We start from the raw sequence: 26,559 nt of genomic DNA, 5'->3' as shown, positions 1-26,559 counted from the left end.
AAAAAATGTTTATTTTTGAGAAAGGGAGGGGGAGGGGCAGAGGCTATGAAGTAGATTCCCTGCTAACAGGAATGAGCCCACCTCGGGGCTCAAACTCTCGAACTGTGACATCATGACCCAAGCTGAAGTCGGAGGCTCAACTGACTGAGTCACCCAGGTTCTCCTGAAATCCTTTATTTATTTTTAAAGTAAGCTCAATGGACTGAGTCACCCAGGTTCTTCTGAATCCTTTACTTATTTTTAAAGTAAGTTGTTTTTCTTGTTTCCCTAGGTTGATTTTGTAACTGTTTTCTATTCCTTATAGTTTTTTCTTTATTTCTTTTTTCACCTGTTCTTTTGCTTGCCTTCCATGGTTTAAATTGAGCATTTTATATAATTCTATCATATCTCCTCTCTTTATTTAAAAAATTTAAAAAATGTTTATTATTTATTATTGAGAGACAGAGTGAGAGCGGGGGAGGGGAAGAGAGAGGGAGGGAGACACAGAATCTGAAGCAGGCTCCAGGCTGTCAGCACAGAGCCCAGTGCGGGGCTCAAACCCAGGAACCATGAGATCATGACCTGGGCTGAAGTCGGACGCTTAGCCTACTGAGCCACCCAGGTGCCCCTATTGTATCTCCTGTCTTAACGTGTTCCTTACACTTAAATTTAGTTGTTGCCATGCACACCCTCTTGGCTCCTGCAGGTACCTGTTAGCTAGGTCTTACAGCCTTTGTGGGACAGGGTCACTTTCCAATATTATCAACCCTAAGATGTCCCTGGAACATCATATGTTGTGACTTCACTTTATTGCCTAGTAGTCAGCAGGGGAAGTGGGGGTATATCCTGAGAGAAGTGCATTATTATCCCGCAGACAGGAGGCCTGTCACTAACTCACAAGCAAGGACCACTAGCTTTTAATAGGGAGGAGTGGGGCATTTGGGCAGTCTCAGCAGGTTGAAGGGAATTTAGAAATTCAACATTGTTCAGGTGTATCAACCTAAGTGCCCCCATCCCATGTGTGACAGTTCCACTCTTTCCCTACCAGCGCCCTGCCTTTGACATATCACGTCTGCCTAAGTTGAGAGTTTAATCTTTGCAAGTTTCCACTTGGCTTTCTGTACTGTCAGGTTTAAGTCCTGGGACTGGTCCTCAGTGTTCTCTGCCTTCCCACTGCAGGAGATGAGAACTTCTTTATATGCTCCCAGAAGGTCTTCTGGTGTTCACACTTCACTTTGAATTGCAGATCTACCACTCTAATCATTGATTATCTCTCCAAAGCATCAACTCCATTTAGCAGTAGCCATCACATCCTCTATGTTTACAGTTACTATTTCCCTCATATTTTGATAGCAATGCATGTTCTTTCACTATGTACCACAGGCTCTTTCCCAGTACACCATGGGCAAAACTTTTAACAATTGCCCTGTTTTCTCGTGGTAGCTATGTTCTACCCATCAACACTGATTCATTGTGGGCCGGCGACCAGTGGCCAACTTCAAAATGCAACCACGGCGTCTGCTTTCTTGGACCGTTCCTGGCACCAAATCTTTTCGAGTGGGTTCCATGAAAAGTAAACTCTGGGGGCGCCTGGGTGGCTCAGTCAGTTAAGCCTCCGACTTCAGCTGGGGTTGTGATCTCATGGTTTGTGGATTCGGGCCCCGCGTGAGGCTCTGTGCTGACAGCTCGGAGACTCGGGCCTGCTTCGGATTCTGTGACTCCCTCTCTCTCTGCCCTTCTCTCTCTCTAAAATAAATAAACATTAAAATTTTTTTTAAAAAAAGTAAACTCTGAAGCAAAGATCAATGTTAAGGAAGTTTATTAAGGAGTACACTTAGGACCAACACCGGTGGAAGGGAAGAGAGGACAGCAGGATCAGACAGTGAAAAAGATGGGCTGTGATGCTTTTGCATAATGCAGGATTTGACTGGCCTTTGTCCCTGGTTCCTGAGAGGTAACTTCTAAACCCTTGGAATTTCCCAAGTGATAGGACTGTTTTTGCCATTTATGGTGGGTCTTTGGACCACACTTGAGTTTGCTAATAAGATGGTTCAGGGTGAGGGCTGGTCATGCCAGAAAGACAAACCCTGCGATTAAAAGGTTGAGGTTTTGAGGGGCGCCTGGGTGGCTCAGTTGGTTATGTGGCTGACTTGGGCTCAGGTCGTGATCTCACCCGTTTGTGGGTTCGAGCCCTGCATCCAGTTCTTTGCTGCCAGCTTGGAGCCTGGAGCCTGCTTCAGATTTTGTGTTTCCCTCTCTCTCTGCCCTTCCCCCCCCCTGTCTCTTTTAAAAATAAACATTAAAAAGAATTAAAAAAAAAAAAAGTTTGAGGCTTTGAGCCTCTTGACATCAGCCCAACCTCCTGACCTTTAGGGAGGAGAAAAGAGGCTGGAGATTGAGTTCAATCATGGGGCTAATGATTCAATCAATTATGGCTACAAAATGAAACCCCAGTAAAAACTCTGGATACTGAAACTTGGTGGAGCTTCCTGGTTCGTGAATACATGCATGTGCTGGGAGTGTGATGTGTCCTAATTCCACAGGCAGAGGGTACAGAAGCTCTGGGTTCAGGACCCTCCCAGACCTCATGCTATTTCTTCATCTGACTGGTCCTAATTTGTATCCTTTATAATAAAATTGTACTCATAATGATAGTGCTTTCCTGAGTTCTGTGAGTCATTGTAGCAAACTAGAGAACCTGAGGGAGTTGTGGGGGAACCTGAATTTGCAGCCAGTTAGTCAGAAGTGCAGGTGGCCTGGGCCCCCCGAACTTGTGGATGGCATCTGGAGCAAGGCCAGTCTTGTTGAGGACTATACACCTAACTGTGGGGTCTGAGCTAACTCTCTAGGTGGTTACCGACCGAACCGTATTGCGGTACAGAAGATGCCATTATAACAACAGCCCCAGGTGACCTCGCAGGGAGCTCTGAGACTCTGGAGCTCACAGTTGTCCCAAGTTAGGAAGAAGGATGAGGCGCATATACTTCCACACTGTATTCAAAATGCCATCGGGGACCTTCCCTTAGCCAATGAGCTTCCTGAAAGGAGCTGACAGCTAAAGGATGTCTTCAGGTAGCCTTCTTGGGAACTGAGGGATGTCATTCACTCTTGGCAGGATTTCCATGGCCAATCATAGTGCCTACTACACTTTGTAACCATTGCTATCCATTAAGTGGTGGAGAGAGGACAGGGTGATTAAAGGCAGTACTGAAGATTCTTGCAAATTAGTAGGCATTTTGCTGCTAAAGAGAATCCAAAGCGGGGGATTTGTGGCAACTGATCCTGGCAATTGCTCAAGGGTGATCATACTGTCTTCGCACTTAAAACTTTAGGATGCCCTCCTGTTGATGCCCTCCTGTTGCTCTTGGGAAGGATAAAGTCTCCACGTCCTTAGCAAAACCCCTCAGGCTCTGCATGATGTGGTCCCTTCTTGGATCTGCAGGATCATGTCTTCCTCATCTCATCTCGTCGCAGTCGTTTGTTCGGTCTATGGATTGCATCTGACCTTTGAAAGTTTTGGGGCCTTTGCACGGGCGTTTTCTCTGTTTGGAATGCTTTCCTCTTTTTGCCTGACCAATTTGTACCCGTTTTTCAGGTCTTTGTTCACATGTCTTTTTCTCAGGTCTCCCCTAACACTCGTTCTGGTCAGAACCACTTGTTATATGTGTGCAGAGCACCTGTCCCCTTTAGATGGCCCTTTTGGCGCTTATCAGAGCTTTAACAAATGACAGGTATTTTCGTATGTAGCTGTTTAATGCCTCTCTTCCTTTGATAAGTGTTACGAAGGCAGGAGCTATGACTATTTTGTTCTGTCTACTCTCCCCAGGACTAAACTCAGTGCCTGACATGGGGGTTTAATAAACACTCATTGAGTGAGTAAGTACATGAAGTAATTAAGATAGACAATAGTGAGGCAGTGTAGTGGTTAATAGTGTGGCTCTGTAGTCAGGCTGGGTTCAAATCTTCCAAATCCTAACTTGTCTACCCAGAGCCCTGTAAATGAGTCCTCCCCTCGTACAATGTCGAAAATTCAGTTTATCAGTCCACATTGAGTTTGTCAGATTCGTGGAACTTGTCCTTAATAACCAAACTCTAGAACAATGTGGAATAAGAATACCTACTTAGCAGCAGCACAGCATAGCACTTAAACACAGTCTGGGAATCTCAGAACTGTGATCTTGCCCACAGTGCTTAACCCTGTTTGTGCATGTTTCCTCATCTGTAAAGGAGTCTAGCTCATAGCACCTAGCTGAAAGTTGTTGTAAGGGCCAGATAGGTTAAAATATACAAGAAACAGGGGCGCCTGGGTGGCTCAGTCGGTTAAGCATCTGACTCTTGATTTCCATTCAGGTCATGATTTCCCAGTGGTGGGATCGAGCCCTGTATCAGGCTCCACGCTATCAGCCCAGAGCCTGCTTGAGAATTTCTCTCTCCCTTTCTCTGCCCCTCCCTGGCTCGCTCTCGCTCAAATAAATAAATGAACTTAAGAAAATATTTATATACGTGAAACAGTGTCTGGTATGCATTAAGTTCTTTATATGCATTTGCTATTTTCATTATCGTTAATTTAGGTTGGAAGACATCTCTGACTGGACATTTGGAGCTGGTTAGTTGCATAAGACGTTCCCTCCAGGTGAATAAATTCATGCCACAGACAAATAATAGATCAAAGGTTTGTCTAGTAGATAAAGAGTTGGTGTAAAGGAAATATCTCCTGGCATTTCCAGGAAGCTCTAGGGACCTGGTGGGTGGCTCTTCTCTCTTCTAGGGCCAGTTGTATCTAAAAATCTAAGGTAGAACATCTAGGCACAGGACTCTGCCCCTCCTTCCAAGCAGTGTGAACGTTCTGGCAGATTTTGGCTTTTTGTTCCCCTTATTATAGATTCCAAAAAGGCCACTATCTTTTGGTAGGTATGGCTTTTCTTCATTCAGATTACAACACAATTGATTAGGTTATCCTTCTCTTTCAGTACAACCTAGGACCAAGGCAGAAGCATCACTGTCTTGATTTCAGATCCTCCTTCACCAGGTCTCCTTGAACATTTAAGACAGGCTGATTCTCTTAGGGTGGATAGAATTCCTACTTTTCCATCATTATTTCTCCAAAATTTTAAAGTACTTAATGGTAGCCTTCAAACTGGGAAACACATATGCTCTGGGTGCAGAGACCCACAAAAGTCATTTCACCCCAACAATTTTCTATGGCTTTCGGATAGCTATTATGATCATATGACTTACCTTCCCCAGGCTCAGTGTTCACATCTATTAACACCTACCTTGCAGTGTCACTGTAAAAATGAGGATTAAAAGTAGGGTTAACACTGTGGCATCCCATAATAGGCACACAGGGGGTAAAAAAAGCAAATTACGCCTTTACTGCCAGTTTCCTCTATTCTGGGAAAAAACATACGTACAAACAAAATATAGATTGAATACAGGCCACCCGTGCTAGTTTAAAAAAAAGGGGGGGGCAAAATGGATCACGGAGAGTTTTGACATTTTCTCACCTCAGTTTCCCTGACATAATTGAAAGGGGTCTGGTCAGTGGCTGCAAGTTCTTTTAGATTTGGAGTTATAAAATACTGGGTTCCAAATTTGGCTCTGCCCTGTTTTTGCTGTTATGATCTCGATTAGTTTCTTAACCTCTCATGGTGTCAGACTCCCCTAAAGCCAGGATAATGGAGACGGATAAAATTTCCTAAGCAGGACTAGACTGTCTCCTCTCTGAATTTCCCAAATCAGAAGGGCAGGAAGGCCATAGTACATATACCTCTGAGCAGCCGCACCGTTGGCGGACAGAGCTCTCAGGAGGGAGGAAGCCGCCGAGGCGGAAGGAGGGCGGGCCTGGGATTCCCGCCTACGATGCGTGCGCGCGCACCACGCACGCATGCACGCATAGCACGCACAGCACGCTGCGGAAGCGCGCGCGCAGGCCCAGCCCTCGCCGCCGCCGCCATTTTAGCTCCTGGTTCCGGCCGCACGGTGTAGGCTGTTGTAGCGGGAGGGGTGGGGGTCCTCCAGAGTTAAGTAGCTGCCCTCGACTGTACCAATACAGCCGCCAGCTTCTTTTTCTTCTTCCTTCAAATCCGCGCGCTTGCAGAGTCCGAAGATGTCCAAGCGGCACCGGTTGGACCTGGGGGAGGATTACCCCTCTGGCAAGAAGCGTGCGGGGACCGATGGGTAAGCCAGGCCGGGGGCGCGAGGCAGCGGCTCGGGCTTTGTTGGGGTCCCCGCGGAGAGAGGGCCAGGGCCGGCCTAGCCACGTCGGCCCTGGAGCCCGACCTTTTGTTTCCCTCTGGGCTTGGCTCACTAGCGGCGGGTCGGGGAAAGCGGCGCCACTCCCGGTGTTCGGCTGGGCAAGGGCGCGGGGAGATGTGTGGTGCGGCCGCCGCCCGGCCCAATCCGGAGGGTGGAGAGGCCTGCGTGGCCACGAGGGCGCCTCCTCCCCGGGCCGAGCCAAGCAAGAGTCACTTCGAGGGGAGCAGCCGGGAGGAACCGCGGACCTCGTGGCCTGGGTTCCCTGGTAAGGCCTGGAGAGGGTGGGGGAGGGCGCGGCGGGAGTATTCCCTTCCAAGGGCACCAGGTATTTCTCAGGCCGAGCGACCGCGGAGAGGACCTGGCGGGGGGGGGGGGCGGCTGGGTGCCCCGCAAGGAGAAACGCGGAGGCCAGAAAGTGAGGGAAGCGCGTGGATTCTTGTGTAGGTTGGGATGGGGGTGGCGGGAGTTGAGTGAGGCGTGCGGACGAGTTCTCGGGGGAAGGGAGAGTAGAGGGCCTGCGGGGGAAAGGAAAATGTGGAGTATACCTGATGGGCACGAGGGCTGGGGGTTTGGAGCCACTGCATTTGTAGTTTGGCGGGAGAGCTTGTGTCTCGGTCCATTCAAACACTTCAAAGTAGATACTAGGCAAACTTCCGCTCTCTGCGTACGCTCCCGCCATCTCCTTTATTTCCTGCTTTGGCTAAAACTGGTTGTTGGGCATCCCTGGGATGGGAATTAGAAGGCATTCCCCCCCCACCCCCCTCCAAGAAGTTCTCGTTTTCTGCTCCTGCTAGTAGCTTTCGAAACAGGCAGACACCTTTCAAAACGTTTTTAGTATTTATGGCAAAATGTCGCCCGTGGGGAGGTTGTTGGGGAGTTGAAATAGACTCGTGATGTTTCCGATTGCTTTCCCTTCGCGTTTTCTGAAAGCTACAGAGGAATTTAACAGTTGACTTTAGCAATTTCATCAAAATCGTTTCTTGTCCAGTGTGTGTTTTCATTCCTGAAGTTCAGAGATTTATTTGGATAATTCAGGCTAGAACACAAAAGTCTGAGTATCCAAATACTTTTCACAGTTTTATCCTTGCGTATGTGGAGAGAGCGTAAAGAATCACTGTGTCAAGCCATCTATATAACTTCTGTGAATTTTTGTCCGCCCAAAGTTCTTCATTTGGATTGGTTTCCAGGTGTCTGTTCAGTGTCTGGAGTATAAGCCAGGGTAGGGTGTACTTTTTGATACCTTCCCGTGTTCAATGTGGAAAGCAGAAGTATGTAACATTTTAATCTTGTGATTTTTTTAGTTTTACAGTGTTAGACATTCGTTTTCTCTATTTTTAGGCTATTTTCTTTTTAGGATCTCGCCTCCCCTGCCCCCAGCAAAACTTTAGCACATTTGGGTTATAGTGTTACAGACTCCTTAGAGCTGGAAGTGACTTTGAAGAGTATAATCAGCTCCACTCAAGGGATGAGAGATGGAGACTCCGTGAAGGTGGCTTGGGCTCTTAGTGTGTAGCTGGATCTGGAACCTTGATCTTTTCATTCTCACTCTTGGCCATTTTCTTTACAGCACAGACCATGGCTGTAGTTAAGTCAATGCAGCCTATTTTAATGACATTTGTAACGGGTTGTAAAGTAGGGAGCACTTGGTTCTTGGTTCCTGTGAAGTAAAAATAAATTGCATCATCTGGCTAAGATGCACCTGATGTCTCTCACACGAGTTCACGTTGGAACAAAATACACTGGGATGCAGTGAATTCATTTATTCATATTTGTGTGTATGTGCACCATTTAAATGCTTTTCTTGAGATGAGTGGTTCCATGGTACATATAGAGCTGCTCCCTTTCTCTTGCAAAACAGATATGCTCTGTAAAAATGTGGACGTTTTCGGGTCTGCGATGGTGACCCTATGATTCTCTTGGATATCACATGACATCTACCTGTTGGTGAAGGAGAGTTCTTTGGAATAAAGCCCAAGTTCTGAGATATTCTGGAGAGAAGTTTCTGTACGCATTTCTGTATCACTTCTCACAGAACTAATTTTCTTTAACAGTGGGTTACAATGTTTGATAGTGCTTGGGTTCCCCCCCCCCCCAATTGGATAATTTTAAAAGTTAACTTGTGTTGACTGCTGTGCAGTCTTGAAGGGTTTTTTGGTTTTGGTCCTAATAGTTATTAGCAAGTGGTTTTATCTAAGGTAATAATAGGCTTGTCAGTCTTATGAACTCCACTGCTGAAAATGGCTGGCCCATTTCCCCAGAGAAGGAAGGTAATTTGGTGGAAGATTTCATTTAGATTCAAGTTCCCAAACTGTGTCTGGCATTATTTAGTCCTGCTGTATTTTATTTGGAAATCAAGTACGAAAGTTGAAGGTTTCTGTTACATAGTGACCTTATTACTGCTTTTTTCATCATCCCACGTTTTCTATAATAATATAAAATTATTACCAAAAAAGGCAGCTGAAGTATGGAGAAAACTTCATGAACATAGGGACATTATCCATTTTGATGTTTGTTTCAGAGATTACTTCCTTAAAAAAACATTTTTTTTTAACGCTTATTTTGTGTGAGATGGCATGAGTGGAGGAGGGTCAGAGAGAGAGGGAGACAGAGAATCCCAAGCAGGCTCTGCACTGTCAGTGCAGAGCCGGATGCGGGGCGTGAACTCACGAATTGTGAGACGATGACCAGAGCCGAAGTCAAGAGTCCGATGCTTAACCGACTGAGCCACCCAGGCACCCCAGAAATTACTTCCTAATTGTGGACAAGTGAAACAAATAAAACATGGGTAGAATACGTAACTGTGCTCCCCAAAGGATTCTGGGTGCTTTGTATGTATAACCACATTTTCACTGCAGTCCTTTGATGAAAGTGAGGTTTTAAGTCACTTGCCCCAGGGAACCGAAGAAATGTCTGTGCTTAAAGATACAAAGGAAAGGCAGAAACTTCTCTGAAATCTTCATCCTCCTGTTTAACCCCTTGATGAGCATTGTATTTAGTCTTTGCATGGTTATTCACAAATATAAGTTGTAATATTTATTACCAGTGGGATGTTTCAATATTGGTTGTTTTTGTGTTTTGGTTTTTATTTACTAAGAAATGTGTCAAACAATAGACTAGATATACATTATCCTTTTCACTGGCTCTGTAATATTCTATTTGTAAAGGGGTATCATGACTTGTCTGCCCTGTTTCCTGTTTGTTGGTGTTTAGGTAGTTTCCCTAAAATAATAATTTTACAAGTGAAAAGATTATTGATATGTATACATACATGTTTGTGCACTTCTATCCTTAGGAGAACTTCCAGAAGTGAGATTGCCAGATAAAAAAGCTTGCTTATTTAAAATATTCTGATTTTAATAATCCGTTGACATCTTATAAGCAGTTCTTGTTATTTCATGTGGAATTTTCACATGGTATTGTAAATTTTAAAAAAAAACTTTAATGATAAGCATATTTATTGGGCATTTACTGTGTTCAGGCACAATTTTAAGCACACTGCGTATATTAACTTATTTAATTTTTGCAATACTGCACAAGACATATGAGTAACCACATTTTACAAAGAAGTAACTGTGGTCATACTGTTAGCTTAAGTGCTGAGCCAGGGCAGTGGCTCAGACATTTAAGAAACAACTGCTTCACGACTGTGTCATACTGTGTCTACCTGCCAGTACCGTGGCTGTGTGATCAATAAGCACTGTTTTTTACTCAGGTTTTTAAACATTACTCTTATCTCAATGAGTAAATCTTTGTGACAACAAAACTCCTGTATAATAAAAGTGCTTGTTTAAAAAGAGAAGACATGCATGTACTTGGTAGTCTACACATTATTTATGAAGCAGTGGGTTTGAGAGTCCTCCCTAGCTGACTTAATTTTTATCCTCCCTCTGCCATTGAAAGTAGGTAGTTTGAATCATAGGCAGCATTTCAAGATGATTGAATTTACCCTCTGCATCCTTCCTGTTGCTTTCTTTCTTTTTTAAATTATGTATAAACACACACATACATATATATGTGTGTGTGTATATATATATATATATTTAATTTAATTTGAGAGAGAGAGCACGGTAGGGGAGGAGCAGAGAGAAGGAGAGACAGAATCCCAAACAGGCTCTGTCTGCTCTGTCAGCACAGAGCCTGATGCGGGGCTTGAACTCACAAACCTTGAGATCAGGACCTGAGCTGATATCAAGAGTTGGACGCTTAACCGACTGAGCGGCCCAGGCGCCCCTCTTTTTAAAATTTTTTAATGTTTGTTTATTTTTGAGAAAGGGACTGAGCACGAGTGGGGGAGGGGCAGACAGAGAGGGGGAGACACAGAATCTGAAGCAGGCTGCAGGCTGTGAGCTGTCAGCACAGAGCCCAATGCGGGGCTCGAACCCACGGAGTGCGAGATCACTACCTGAGCCCAAGTTGGCCACCCAACCGACAGCCATCCAGGTGTCCCACTTCCTGTTCCTTTCTTATTTTATTACTATTTTATTAATACTTCTCATTTTGCAGGTTAGTAAATTGAGGCTTATACCTTGCCAGTGGTGTCTTTACTTCCATTTCTTAGCAGTTAAATCTTGTGTCCTTAGAATGTATTTTATGCTTCCTATGCTATGTTTATTTTTGGTAATGAAGTTTCTGATGAAATAGGCCCTCGAAAAACATTTTTGTATCGCTGTTAACAAGGTGATGTGATTTACTTTGTCAATCACTTTCCATCCCCCGTATTTTATAACTCTTGAAAGATTGGGTCCATATGTTAAGTGCCTGGTACTGTGCTAGGAGTATGGTGGAGTTAGTTAAACTTCTATTTTTGTCCTGTGTCTCTTGTTGGTCAGGTAATGGTCTTTTGTCGCACCCTGCCCCCCACCTCTAGAGTACTAGAAACATGAATCCTTTGCATTTAGACCAGGTTGTTCTTTAAAGGTTCTTTTATGTTCTGTGGCCTTTTAAGATACCTGGTCTTTGAACCATTTATGGCTACGGTGCTTCTCATTTTGCTGGGCATATTACTGTGTCAAAGTTACAAACTTTCCCATTTACATTCGGGGCAATATGCTTATTTAATTAATGAGCACCTGAGACCAGAGGCAGAATGCGGAAAGCAAAAAAGGATGGTTGATGGCATATTTCAAAGATAGGGTAGGGAGCTGAGTTCTGAGACTTTATTTTGTATGTTTACTAGGTTATCCTTGGGGTTCTTTTTCCCTTTGATTTTCTTTTTCTTTGTGCCAAATGGGATGAAAGGCTTCAATCCTAGCTTGTTACCTCCTGTGATTCTGGAGGTGAACACTGGGATGGGAGAAGGGAGAATCGCTTTTCATATATATGTTTTGTATGTATGTGAAAAGTGTAAATGGGTATATGAAAGTATATATACATATGAAATGTGTGTATGTATGTTTGCACATAATAAAACTTTTCTGTCTATGTAAATTACTGTGCAATTCAATTATATTTTAGGGAGGACAACATAAAATATAATTGGTCTCCTTTCTGTAGTTGGGAAACCATCCTAACTCTTGCTGGGTCTAGCATTTTAGCTGTATACTACCAAGGGATTTCTCTTGTCCTGCTGATGTGCTAGAGAATGAATGGTCCTTCCTGCTTGGCTACTGATAATTGGGGTATGGGAAATTTGTATGTCTTTTGTGTCTTATGGATAAGGGATAGTGATGTGTAAGTGGCTTGTCTTCTAGCTCTGTGTTGCTTCACTATTTCAAGTCTGGATCCAAACACCTTGTGGCCCCTATAGGATTTGTTCTGAAGTAAACAGGATTAGTAGAATAAAGAAGCAGAGATTATTTAAAAAGTATTGTATTAGGAATCATGTCTAGTAAATAGAAGTAGATACTAGAATTGAGTACTTAAAATTGACGTAGGTTTAATACAGTGGCCATCTGCAGAATTTTAACATTTAAAAAAAATTTACTGTTGTTCATTGGAGCTTGTTTTTATTGGCTATATTTCATTTGATGGGTGACAAAAATATACATAGGCTTACAAAGTAATTTCAGTGTTTTGCAGTTGTTATAAAGGAGATCGTGTAGGAGTAAACAATGAAAACAAAATAATGAAAGTGTATTGATTTTAGTATTTCTTATAGAGCAAATATATGCTTATTAAACAATGTTGAGAACGTGCTGGAAAAGTGTAACTTGGAAACAAACTCACCTACAGTCCTTTAATTTATATCCTGTTACATGAAAAGGAATAGTCTTTGAGTACAGAAATAGTTTTGAATTTTGAACATACTAGTCAATGCAGAAAATACCATTTCATGTAACATGAAGGAGAATCTGGGGAAGATTGTGGTATCACCCTCTTTTTGCTTTATTTACCTCTACCTTTTCCCCACCTTGCCCTCAGTTTTTAACTTCTGCTGTCCTGTTTAAGAAGGGATTTTACCTTACTCGAGTCTGAGTTCTTGTGTTATCTCAGCTGGTGACTAAAGGTTGTAGAAAGAGGCCGTCCCTTAACAAAATTTGAGGCCTCAGCATGGAGGGAAAGATGTTTATGGGTGAGGCATGGAGAATTCTTGATTATAAGGACTTTTTATTATCATTATTTCTGATACTTAAGTAATTCATTGAATTTTTTACATTGGTTTTATACATTTGGTTGTTGGACATTTACTTTCTTTGTGACTGTAACATTGCCAAAAACATTTTGCGTAAAATTTCAGAATCTGAATTCTAAATTTTTGTTTTTAGGAAGGATCGAGATCGTGACCGGGATCGTGAAGATCGGTCTAAAGATCGAGACCGAGAACGTGATAGAGGAGATAGAGAGCGGGAGAGGGAAAAAGAAAAGGAGAAGGAATTGCGAGCTTCGACTAATGCTATGCTTATCAGTGCTGGATTACCACCTTTAAAAGCTTCCCACTCAGCTCACTCAACCCACTCTGCTCATTCAACACATTCGACACATTCTGCTCATTCAACACACACCGGACATGCAGGACACACATCACTTCCACAGTGCATTAATCCATTTACCAACTTACCCCATACTCCTCGATACTATGATATTTTAAAGAAACGGCTTCAGCTCCCTGTTTGGGAATACAAGGATAGGTTTACAGATATTCTGGTTAGACATCAGTCCTTTGTACTGGTTGGTGAGACTGGGTCTGGTAAAACAACACAGGTGAGTTATCGTATACCATGGTATATACTGTATTGATGTTTACCTTTACTAAATGTTGCTTATTTGATTCTGGTCGTCCTTCCCATTGTCTGTCTGGTAGAACATCCTGAAGAATAATAGCTGCTTTGATGGTTAGCACTTTTCAGTGACAGAGAGTGGGAATCCGGTAGGGAACGCCTGTTTTCCTGAGTCTAGAGGGAAATAGCAGTGCTGTTTTGTTAATATTAAGTATGGCAGAATGATGCTTTCCCACCACTTTGATTCTGGGGTAGTGCAAATTTGGAGGTACAAGTTTTGTCCATTGCTTGAGTGTAGAGATTTGAACCATTGGGGCGGTTTTGTTTTTGCTATTCTCGTTTGTTTCTTTGTTTTGTTTTGTAATTGTTTTGAACCATGTGAGGATTATCTGTGCTTAAAAAAAAATGGAATGGCTAAATTAAAGTCTGTTTCCCCGTGCATGACTTCCATCCATCTAGTTACATCCTCCCCCCCGTGTACATAGAAGTAAATGCTAGTATCTTGTTAGTAATATGCCTAGGATATTTTTCAAAAATGGATGAGCCATTGTTTACTGGACCCACGTTATAGACCCCTATGCTGCTTCTAATGGTTTTCATGAGCAAGTAGATCCATATCCAATAGAGTATACTACTGAATGTGAAATTTTATAAATCTGATAGGTAAAAAATGGCATTTCAGTGTAATTTTTAAAAATAATTTAAAGTTTATTTTGAGAGACTGAGAGATGGTGAGCAGGGGAGGGGCAGAGAAAGAGAGAGAGAGAGAGAGAGAGAGAGAGAGAGAATCCCAAACAGGCTCTGCAGGGTCAGTGCAGAGCCTGATAACGGGGCTTAAACTCATGAAACTGTGAGATCATGATCTGAGCTGAAATCAAGACTTGGATGCATAACCCACTGAGCCACCCAGGCACCCCTGGGTGTAATTTTTCATTTGCATTTTCTTGCTGTGAGTGAAGTGTTAATCATATTTTCATATGCTTGACTTAAAAGTTTTTAAGATACTACAAAAGTAGTAGTCCCTGGCCATTGTAGAAAATGTGGAAAATCCAGGGAGTACTGAAATGAATTTAATAAATTCATAAATTATTATGTTGTGTTTCCTGGTGGCTTGTTTTCCACGTTTATATACCTGTGATACATGTATAGAATTGAGCATACTGCATATGCGATTACCATTTATTTTTATTTTATTTCTATTTTTTTTAAGTTTACTTATTTTGAGAGAGACAGTGCGAGTGGGGAGGGGCAGAGAGAGAGAGGGAGAGGGAGAATCCCAAGCAGGCTCCACGCTGCTAGCACAGAGCCCAATGCAGGACTCGAACCCATGAAACTGAGAGATCGTGACCCTGAGCTGAAATCAAGAGTCCGGATGCTTAACTGACAAAGCCTTCCAGGTGCACCTCCCCACCTCCCGCCCCATTTTTTTATTTTATTTTTTTAAAGTTATATATGCTACAAACCTATCAATTTGGGTATATCATGGAGACATTTTGAAGGCTACAGTGGCAACCAGAATAGGAAGCTTTTAAAGACTGAGCCTTTAAGGGGCACCTGGGTGGCTCAGTTGGTTGGGGATCTGACTTCAGCTCAGGTCATGATCTCACAGCTTGTGGGTTCGAGCCCCACGTCGGGCTCTGCGCTGACAGCTCAGAGCCCAGAGCCTGCTTCGGATTCTGTGTCTCCCGCTCTCTCTGGCCTTCCCTGTTCATGCTCTCTGTGTCTCAAAAATAAGTAAACATTTAAAAAAAAAAAAAAGTTACATACGCTACAAACCTATCGATTTGGGTATATCACGGAAACATTTTGAAGGCTACAATGGCAACTGGAATAGGAAGCTTTTAAAGACTGAGCCTTTAAAATGATTTTTCTTAATAAGTGAAAGAAAACTTCTTGTGTTGATATTAGGAATTGAAACTGATTTCAGTTTCACTATTACCTTGTGAAAATTTGAATAATGTGTGAAAAGATATAATAACTCTAAACTTCTTAGTATAGTATTTTGAAGAATTACTTCAACTGGTTTATCTAGTTTGCATAGTGTTAATTTATCTGTTTAGTTAACAGTTGGATAAAGCTAGGCACTGTGTCCTATGTATGTATTACCTCACTTAAGTGTTTCAACAACCCTACAAGGAAGTTAATCATCATTTTACAGATGAGCAAAATGAGCCTTAGACTCATAACAATCTTAGAGATATAGTGGGTTGCCCTAGGTTACGTAATATTTAGGTGGGCTCAGTATTTAAAACTATTCCTTTGTTATAGCCAAAGTTATATTTATTTCATTCTGCTATTCTGTGGTCTTACGTGGTTAACCTTAATTCAGAGATGAGTTTATTTAGGAGCAATTAATGTAGAAGAACATCAGTTCGAAACAAAAGGTTTGTGATTATTTGGATTAATATTTATGGGTTTTTTTTGTTTTTGTGTACTTACAATGGCAGGGCATTTGGGGGATTCACAGGGAAGCTGAAAGGTTGAATAATGAGTTGCATCCAAATGCTTTTTTCACATAATCCTGTTAAAAACTTTGACTCGAAACCACTAAGAGTAGTCAGCCATTTTTGGTTATCTTTTTGTGCCTGTCAGAAAATGAAATCCTCAAAGCAAAATCTAAACTATCGACTCTTTTGACTAAGACTCCTAATAAAGTCACTTTGCATTGCAACTTGCTACGTTCCTACTATATCCATATATAAGAGACTAAAGCTAGTTCTTTCAGTCCACGGGACCGCATGAACAAGGGCACAAGTTCAGAGAGGAGAAAGCTTTGTGTACCCTGGCCAGCACATAGGGTGTGTGTGAAGAGGCAGGTGAGATGAACAGCGGGCTGAGAGCCTTAATGTATCATACTGTAGATGGGGGAGCCATCAGAGCATTTCACTGGAGGAGAATGATAAGAATTTTTACAACAGTGTTTTGTCTTTGAGAATGTTGATGACAGACTCTGTAGGAGGTAATCACAAAGATTTGACTGGATAAGGTGGTAGAATGGAGAATGACAGGTGGATTGGAGTTAGGATGTTAATACTGCTGAGGGGACATGGGAGGAATTAATAAGTATTTGGAGGAAGGGGAGAAATGGTTTTGGTTTTGAACTTCCTGAATTTGTGATATCAATGGACTGCTTCTCAGGTGGAAATGACCACAAGGTTAGGTACGGGAACTGTCATTAGGATTGTTATTTGCTGTATTCTAGGTAATGTTAGAAGTCCGAGGAGAATGAGACCAATCAGGATAATGTGTAAAATAAGACTAGAGGGTTGAGGATCGGTTTTTAGGAAGGTAGCCTCAAATGGAAGGGCAGAAGCTGAAAAGAAGGGTTGGAGCCAGTTTGAAGCCTGGTTTGAAGAAGCCTGTACCCTGCATATTTCCGTTCCTGCTTCCCTTCTTAATGCTGTTCTTAGAACTATGAATAGATGGCATTGACTGCGCCGTTTTCCAAATACTGTCTGGGAACCCTTGAAGGTCCTTGAAACTCTTTCTAAGGTCCTGGGAATTTCTGAGTTTACTTCCAGTGAAACACAAATAATGGCAACACATCCAGAATTGAAGCCCATTAGAGAATAAAACTCTTCTAGTAAGCCAGACATTAGACATCTGCAAAAATGCAGGAACAATGTACTCTTGCTAATTTTTTCTTTTTTCTTTGGAAGATGTAATTATTTTTCATAGAGAATGTTTGTGTTAGTATAGAGTGGGCTTTTATTGTTAGGAATTAATAGTCTAACAGTTTTTCAGTTTTAATTTCCTAATATAGTAAATCTATTAGTTTGGTATCCTTGGTTATTTTAAGAGTATAAAGAGGTTCCGAGATCAGAAGTTCAGAAATTGCTATATTAGTCAAAACTTTATATTTTGTTTTTAAAGTGGGAGTAAGTTATCCATTTCACTGGAGTAAATTTAAAAATCTTTTGAACGTTCTTGCCTTCAGAATTCAGAATTAGTTTTAAATAGCTTTAACTGAATGGCAAATGTTCCTTTGAATTTCATTTTGTTTGGTCTTATAAAGTACATGTTTTTGCCTATGTAAGAAGCTTGATGAAATGAGATAAATCTATAAAACTTTGCTAGAAAGCCACTTAAACTTTGGTTTGTGGGTTTACAGACGTAGAGAGGAGACCCTTCTGTTTTAGGGTAATATTTATTTCTGTTCATTTCAAATCCTTTAAAGATACATATTGTTAAAAAATTCTTAGAGAGGTTGCAAAGTCACCCTTCCCCTGTCAGATATTTGTCGGTGAAAACGGTTATCCCCAAATTGCAGAAGTAACGTAACTAAAATACAGTAATGGTACAGCAACCTATATACAGGTGTCCTTGTACAGATCCTGTATCAAAAAAACCCGCACGTGGGTTTTCTCTAGTATCAGAGTTTGTTAGGCTTTTGGATGTTTTTATGGACACCCATCATGAACTTACAGCAGTAGATTCCCATTTCTCGTAGTGATCACTTAGATTTTTTCCATGGTTTTTACGCAGGTAAGTGAATGAAGAGCCATGAAATTCGAGGTTCTATTAGGTTCTATTGATAATGGAACAAGGAGGAAATGCACTGTCACCATGGCAGCCATCCAGCTTGCGCTTGGTGTTTTTGGTGATTTTTCTGGCTTCTCCAGGTGCTGTTGAATTCGAGATTGACAATTACTGTAATTGACTTTTAAGATGGCACCTAAGGTGTTGGTGTTGTGCCTCCTCTCCCGCAGGCAGAAGGATAGGAGTTAGATTCTGCTGGCTTACAAACCAAATTTGAATGGACTTACAAGGCACATAGCTCTATAACTACAAGAGGATGTGATTTCTACTTTTACCTGCATTTTGTAATTCATTAAGAATTTAATAGTTTCTTAGAATAATTTTGGAAACTCACATTTGTTACAAAGTAGAATTTTTCTGAATTTTTTTATTAAAATTTTTTTAATGTTATTTATTTTTGAGAGAGAGACAGAATGCAAGCAGGGGAGGGGCAGAGAGAGAGAGGGAGACACAGAATCCAAAGCAGGCTCCAGGCTACAGAGCCCGATGTGGGGCTCGAACTCACGAACCGTGAGATCACGACCTGAGCTGAAGTCACACTCAACTGACTGAGCCACCCAGGCGCCCCTAAAGTAGAATGTTTCATAGGTTGAGTTTCTTTCCAGTGTATAGAGAAATGCTTAATGATGGAACAGTTGATGTTAGAGAGCGTACTCCGCACAGCCTCGGGGGACCTAGCCCGTTCAGGAGTACGGTTATGTCATATCAGTGTTATGTAGGACTCCTCCTTGGCCTAGAGAGGTCACAGAGCTCATGCTGTAAGTTTGAGTCTTAATAATTTGTGGTGTGCCTGACTGAATTTTGTTTTACGTGATCGGAATGCAATAAAATACGACATGTTAAGTATACCTAATATGCAGGCAGAGTAGAATTTAATTTAAATGTGAAATTATTTGATAGATTCCACAGTGGTGTGTGGAGTACATGCGATCATTACCAGGACCCAAGAGAGGAGTTGCCTGTACCCAACCCAGGAGAGTGGCTGCAATGAGTGTGGCTCAGAGAGTTGCTGATGAAATGGATGTGATGTTGGGCCAGGAAGTTGGTTACTCCATTCGATTTGAAGACTGCAGTAGTGCAAAAACCATTCTTAAGTAAGTACTATCTTTAAAAATGGCTACTTTGTTTCTCTCCTTTCAGTTTTCTGCCACTAGACAGGGGACTTGCTAGTGGAGTCTCAAGTCATCCAAGTTTAGACTAGTGCAGAGTAGACCTTCCTAGACTTACTAGGTGACTTTTTGATATGGATTCTCTTTCTTGCTGGTAATATATATCGCTCAGTAGACAATGAATTTCAAAGGTCAGATTTTAGTTATTTTGTGCTGTATCGTAGGTGAAATGTTCTATCACTTAAATGATAGAAAAGTTAAGTGATGCATCTTAGTAAAGGATAGTTACTTTAGAAAGAAAGATGTGTGGGATGAGATAGAAATTATTTGGGGAAAAGGGCTTTTAATGTTAATTATACAGCTATTACCATACATATATTATGAGCTAAAGAGAGGAATCTTTTGTTTTGTAATATACTCTGGGAGTCTCCTCAAATTCCTTTTCCTTTTCCTTTATAGCTGTGGTGCATTATTGACTACCATATGGAGCTTTTTTCTAAAATTTTCTTTAACTCCTAATTTTTTTTTCGTCTTACACTTGTACTCTGCATAAGTCGTAATACATGTTGCCTGATGGTAATTCTTTTGAAAATCTTCCCCTTTTGTTGCTTCTGTTTTTTCTGTGTGTATGTGACATTTAAATCATTTTTTAAAAGTGATTTGTCACAATGTAATCTCTTCCCTGAGGTTTTTAAAAGACATTTTTGGAACAGAATGTTACATGGGCAGTGAAATGAGTCATTGATGGCAGAAATATATGCGGTGTTGTAGGGTAAATTATGTATTATGGAAATTGTCAAATGTATGCAGAAGTTACAGTAGTATAACGATCTCCCATGTATTCGGCATCTTCAGCTGTGACAGTCTTGTTTCATCCAGATCCCAACCTTTTCCCTGTCCCATATAATTTGGAACGAATCTTAGACGTTATATATTTTCATCTCTAAATATTGCAGTGTATATAGCTCAAAGATAAAGTTTCTTAAAATACAGCTATGATATTCACAACTTAAAATTTTTCCCTAATCAAAACATCCAATCACTCTTTAAGTTTCATGTCAATTTTTTCTAGCTTCTTTGATAATATTTTATTGGAACTCCAGGTTAAAGAATTCAATATTGTTTTTTTTTAATGTTTATTTATTTTGAGAGAGTAAGCGAGCAGGGGAGGGGCAGAGAGAGGGAGAGAATCCCAAGCACAGAGGGCTCTAACTCACCCTGTGAGTTCATGAGATCATGACCTGAGTTGAAATCAAGAGTTGGATGCTTAGCCCATTGAGCCTCCTAAGTGCCCCTCAGTATTGTTTTGTTTTTTTAATTTTTTTTAATGTTTATTTATTTTGAGAGAGCACACACACACACACACACACACACACACACACACACGAGCGGGGGAGGGGCAGAGGGAGAGGGAGACGCAGAATCCAAAGCAGGCTCCAGGCTCTGAACTGTCAGCACAGAGCCTGATGTGGGGCTTGAACCCATGAACTGAAGATCATGACCTGAGCTGAAGTCGGACGCTCAGCTTTCTGAGCCACCCAGGCGCCCCTCAATATTGTTTTTAATATAGTAGCTGGACAAGTATTTACTTAAGTTAGTTTGCCTTTTGACTTTAAGGCATTGTTTTGGTTTGTATCTTAAACTTCATTGGATATTGTTTACTTGTAATTATATAATTGATGAAAGAACTACATAAAATCATAAGATTTTATACTAATTTAAAACGTAGATAATGTCAAGGACTGGAGGAAAATAAAGGTAGATTCTACCCATTTTTAGAAGAAATAATTATTTTGACATTCTACAGTTGAGCAAGGAAAATGGAATTTGGAAACGGGGCAAGAAGAAAGTTATATGCAACACTGGGTCAGAGAGAGAGAGAGAGAGAGTGTGTGTGTGTGTGTGTGAGAGAGAGAGAGGAAGTGTCAGGCTTTCAAAAGATGTATGCTTATGGTTCACTTAATAGGGAATGACAAGTAATGTAAATTGATTTGATAGATCAAAATGAATGTATTTTTGGCATTGTGATGTTTTCTTATGGAATGGTTCTCAGAGGCTATTACTAAACTTAAAAAAAAAAAAAACCCAAAACTTAATTTTGGACAGGGTAAGCTTACTGAGATTTCTTCTAGAACTTGAAGAGCTAGAAACTAACCCAAGATTGTCTATAAGTGATAGTAAATCCCATTTAATAGTAAGGAGTTAGTGATAGTTTTGATGATAGGAATGCTTCATCATAAATCTCTAGATCTATTTTGTATAGTCATCTATCAACTCATTTCTCGAAGACCCCAGATCCCAGATGTTAAAAACAGCTAGAACCTTCTTCTTTTTTTTTTTTTTAAATGTTGACTTATTACTTTTGAGAAAGACCGAAAGAGTGTGAGCCAGGGAAGGGGCAGAGTGAGAGTGGGAGAAAGAGAATCCCAAGCAGGCTTGATCCCATTAACTGTGAGATCGTGAGTTGAGCCGGAACCAAGAGTTGGATGCTTAACCTACCGAGCCACCAGGTGCCCCGAAAATAGCTAGCACCTTAACTTAAGGAAGATCAGTTATAGGTAATTGGGCAGGAAGAGTGAATACCTCAGGCAGCTCTCAGTGTCCTCTGTTAGCTTTTCTCATACACAGATGAACTTTGAGCCACATAGGGAGTAGGAGCAGCAGCCCCCCAAGTCAAATCTGTATATAACTTTTTTTTAATGTTTATTTTATTTCGAGAGAGAGAAAGTATGAGTGGGGGAGGGGCAGAGAGAGAGGAAGAGAGAATCCTAAGCAGGCTCCACGCTGTTAGCGCAGAGCCCGACTTGAGGCTCGATCCCACCCCTGTGAAATCATGACCTGTGAAATCATGACCTGAGCCAAAATCAAGAGTCAGACCCTCACCTGACTGAGCCAGCCAGGCACCCCTGCATATAACTGTATAACTTGTGACTTCCCCCAAACTTAACTTACCAGTAGCCTACTATTGGCTTCATCAGTAACTGTCAACACATATTTTGTATGTTACGTGTGTACTATCTACTGTATTCTTACAACAAAGTAAGCGAGGGAAAAATAAGCGAAAATACATTTACAGTACTGTACTGCATCTGTTGAAAAAAATCTGTGTTTAAATGGACTTCTGCAGTTCAAACATGTGTTGCTCAGGGGTCAACTGTGGATATAAATGCCTGTATGTCCATTATTTAGCCAGGAAGAAAAAAACTTCTAATTTTGACCATAGAAGGATGGTTAAAGAGGACTAACTACTGAAAAATCTACCTGGGGGACTCAGACTGCAACCATACTCTTCCTGATTTCATTGTTGAAACTAAACAAATAACTTTTTTGCTAATTAAATAATTTTAAGAGTACTTAAATTAGTGTATATTTAAGTCATCTCTAGGCACATTAAGTGTTTAAAAGTACTTTTTCCGGTGTTTCAGACATAGATACTTAAATTCTGGATTCTAGGTCTAATCCTGTGCTATTTTCAGAAGATTGAATCTAGTGTAAATTCGTACACTCTGTTAGACTAGCCTTAAAAAGCTGTCCTGTCCCAGTAGACAGATTAGTTTTCAAGCCGCCACAGCTAAATGGTTTTTATATTTTGTTTGTTGTGATTTTTGCCTGCTCCCGTCTCTTTTCTGAATTATTCCTTTTGCAATATGTTTATGTTCCATTTACCATTTTGGGATGGAAATTACGAAAAAAAACCTAGTGAGATAGCTAAAGAACAGCACCAGTCAGTGGACGATGTTGCCAGGTTTGTGACTCGTCAGTGAAAATTATTTTAATTCACAAAAATTGTGAGGAAGAAGAGGTGATATACTTCTGCAGTGGATTTTAAGAAGCACCTTGGAGTTGTGATAAATTGTAAGAAATAGGTTATTTTATTTTGAGAGAGCAGATGATTTTTTTAGGGAATAAAACAAGTTGATAGTCTTGAGCCTTCAGGCAAACATATTTGCAGTTGGTAATTTGGTAGCTAATTTAGTTATTTCCTTTTTGTTTCCTCCCCCAAAGCTGCAAAATTTTGAGATATTTTGCTATTGAGAGAACCTAGTCATTTATGTAAGTCAGTTAATTGAGTGCCTTCTGTGTGTTGGACAGTGCTAGATGGATAGTGCGAGATGTGCTAAAATGTAGATCTGGTTCTTGTCCCCATAAAGTAAATACTACAAATGGTGATTAGGTTTCTGAAAGAGAGTACTGGGGGTTATATGAGAGCATGATTTGAAAATTCAACTTAGACTGGAAAAGAGAAGTGGGATTTAAGTCAAGGCCTAAGTTGAAAGTAATAGTTCTCTAAGTGTAGGGATTGGGGTGCAGGGAGCAGAGCATTCTTGGCAGATGGAACAGCATTTTTAAAAACTTTCTGAAAGGAAGAAAAAAGCACTTGAGAAGACATTGCAGTCTATATATTCTTTAAAGTGTCCAAATGATTTGTGTATGTCAGCATTTCCATGCCAAATCACTTTTGAGATGTTACAGGACTGGTTTATGGAAAGTATGGATAATTAAAGATTGGTTTCTTTCTTTTGCCTAGTTGGAGTATAAACTCTTTAGGAACAGAGTTTGTGTCTATGTCTGTATACTTATGCATGGAACTTAAAAAAAATTCTGAGTTGGAAAAGGCAACAGAAGAGTGAAACTTGTCAATACAATGTAGAGTGTGGGTGAATCTTAGACATAATTGTGAGACATGGGTAGCTTTTTCATGAAAAGACATTTTCCCCTATTTCTTGGTAGAGAGGGTATAGTGATAGTGTAATTTGGTGTATACAGTTTATAATTTGCCTCTTATTCTGAATCTTTTGCTTTTGGGTATCAGATTCCACAATTGAAAGGAATCTGTCCCAGGCTAAGGAATTGATCTGGGGTAGTGTTAATGAAACAGAAAGTGTTATGGTTCTTTATTCAAGGACACGTGTTTGTTCTTTTTTTTTTTTTTTTTTAATTTTTTTTTTTTTCAACGTTTATTTATTTTTGGGACAGAGAGAGACAGAGCATGAACGGGGGAGGGGCAGAGAGAGAGGGAGACACAGAATCGGAAACAGGCTCCAGGCTCTGAGCCATCAGCCCAGAGCCTGACGCGGGGCTCGAACTCCCGGACCGCGAGATCGTGACCTGGCTGAAGTCGGACGCTTAACCGACTGCGCCACCCAGGCGCCCCACGTGTTTGTTCTTTAAGACTGCACCATCCTGAGTTGTTATTTGTGTATATGTAGCTTCAGGACAAGCTGCTGGAGAAATCGAGAAAAGTAAAGGACAGATCATAGTTTAAATCTATAATTGTGAGTGATAAGGAGAAATGAACAGTCTTGGGTCTTAAGGTGTGGTAAACTCCTAGAGAGCTTGAGGGAGAAAAATTTTGAACAAATCAGCCAAAGAAGTGCTATTCTACACAATATGGGTCGGAAATTTTTAGCATTGTTTAATCTCCAAAAGGCAATCTGGACAAGAAGATGAAAGAAAATCTAAAAATACTTATTAAATATGAGATTCCAGGACAAACATTGCTACAATATAGAGCTGGCTGGTGCAGGACCTTTAAGGTTGACACTGGGGAAGGTTTACCAGGCATTGCCATAGCAGATCCCCATAGCAGATTGTTTGGGGCCTGTGGAAACAACAGTTTGAGGGGCCAGCTGCATAAAGACTACTTAAGCGATTCAGAGCGGGTTTTCAACAAGGCAACCTCGTTATTAAACTGATGAGAAGAGAATCAAGAGCAAATACATCCTAAACCACATCCTAAGATTATAGGGCCAGAATTGTGTCCTAGCTTTGCCACCTATTAGCTCTGATCTTGGCAATGTTAATTAACCTCCCTGTGCTTACTGCTTTTTCAGAAGATAGAGCTAATCATAACAACTACCTCATACGGTTGTTCTGAGATAAAATACATTAATTTGTGTACAGCCCTTAGAGTAATTCCTATCGCCCAGCAAGTGCTAAGTCAACATTTTTACTTTTGCTGCTGCCGATAGCAGGGGTAGATTTCCAGTTGGAGAAATTATTGGATCTTATTAACCGGTTAACCCAGTTAATTAAAAAGAAACATAAAAACAACTTAATGAAGTTCCTTTTAACGCAGCAGTTGAATTACAATATAGGGGTTTTAACTTGAATTAAAACTTGACATTACTTATCATTATGAAATGGATGAATCCAAATCTTTTAGGGCTGGAGGTAAGCTGTGGAAACAGACCATTAATTACATAAACACATATAATGTTTATTATTTATATAATACATAGTTACATATGTTTATATAAACATAAAATATACATTATTTTAATTACATAAACAATTATAAATTAATTTCTCAAACATCTATTTTAGTAGGCTTTGTTCTAATTCAGGTATAGCACTGGGATTAGATAAAGGTAATTTTGACTAAATCTTTAGAAAGGGGTGGTAATAAAGAGTAAGTGCAGTTATTTACCATTTACTTATTTCCTGTCAGACTAAAAACTCGTTATTGTCACCTAGAGTTAGACTTCTTGGGCTTTTGTTAATTCATAGAAAGCTAACGTGATTTCCTAAAGGTATGCATGTATTATTACACTTGACCTTTGTGTTTGACTTAGATAATTACAAGGGTTTAGTTACAGTAGGCTCTTTGTTTACCTTGCTAACATCTTACAAAATATTACATAGAACGTATGCATTTATACTAGCCCTCTGTGAATTGTGTTGTGAGGATGATAGAGTATTTCTTTCAAAATTTTTGAAAACTTGAGGAATGGGCAGTGTATTTCGAAACAGTGATTTAGTTGCCTTCTATTGTTGTTAATTTCTTAGGCATTTCTTTTGCTTGATTACATACGTAGCTGACTGAAACACACCAGTTGTATTTCAGCTGTTTGCCCAAATAAAACTATGTTTTGGATGCCGATGTTAAGCATTTCAGCTGAGAACCAGGAGGCTGTCTATACATGTGACAAGTGGGGTTTGATGTTTTCTGTTTGCTTTCTTTTTGTCCATTTTTTGGCATTAGAAATACATTAAAACATTGTAGATTCCACATTATTCAAAATATTGTGTGGTACCTTTCCATGTGACTATTTACATCTAGTAGTTGTCATTGTACTCAATATCCTGCTATATATAGGCTGTTGTGATTGTAGTAAGAGGACTGTTGTTTTGATGTATCAAATTGAACTTGATCCTATATAAATGTTGACTTATCCCATTACAGATGAAGGCAACATTAAGTACGTAAAAGAACTGTGGTAGTGTCACTGGTTCTTCTCTGACTTGGTTGGGGGGCTTAAGCTGTGAGGCAATTAAGAAGATAGTTTGACTCAGTCACATGAATTGTGTAGATGATTTCACAGAGACAAGGTGTTTCATCTCATTGGAACTGAGAAGGGTGGGAAGGCTTAGGTAGGCAGATTAACTAGGTAGATGAGCTAGGTTTTAAGTGGAGTAGAAGTTCCCACGCTACCTTGGTTCACAGCATCAGTGCTTAATAATGTCTCACTAATTTTTCATGGTAGCGTAGGCCTGAAGAAATAACTAAGAAGTCC

At 40.7% G+C, this 26,559-nt stretch overlaps 1 protein-coding gene across 1 annotated transcript in view; it reads left to right on the top strand.

Annotated features, from left to right (window-relative positions):
- Positions 1–5,948: 5,948 nt before the first annotated feature.
- DHX15 (DEAH-box helicase 15) overlaps positions 5,949–26,559 on the top strand; it is a 62,391-nt gene continuing 41,780 nt past the window's right edge. Inside the window, exons 1-3 of the mRNA XM_047090532.1 lie at positions 5,949–6,159; positions 12,942–13,377; positions 18,834–19,027. Of these exons, the coding sequence (XP_046946488.1) occupies positions 6,089–6,159; positions 12,942–13,377; positions 18,834–19,027 (701 nt within the window). The 5' untranslated portion in view covers positions 5,949–6,088. The remainder of the gene's footprint in view (positions 6,160–12,941; positions 13,378–18,833; positions 19,028–26,559) is intronic.

Source organism: Lynx rufus, unplaced genomic scaffold, assembly GCF_022079265.1.
Source record: "Lynx rufus isolate CCGP_SWC_20201006 ecotype Redwood Valley unplaced genomic scaffold, mLynRuf1.p SCAF_3, whole genome shotgun sequence".
NCBI classification, from domain to species: domain Eukaryota; kingdom Metazoa; phylum Chordata; class Mammalia; order Carnivora; family Felidae; genus Lynx; species Lynx rufus.
This window is presented reverse-complemented; position numbering and strand designations above follow the sequence as displayed.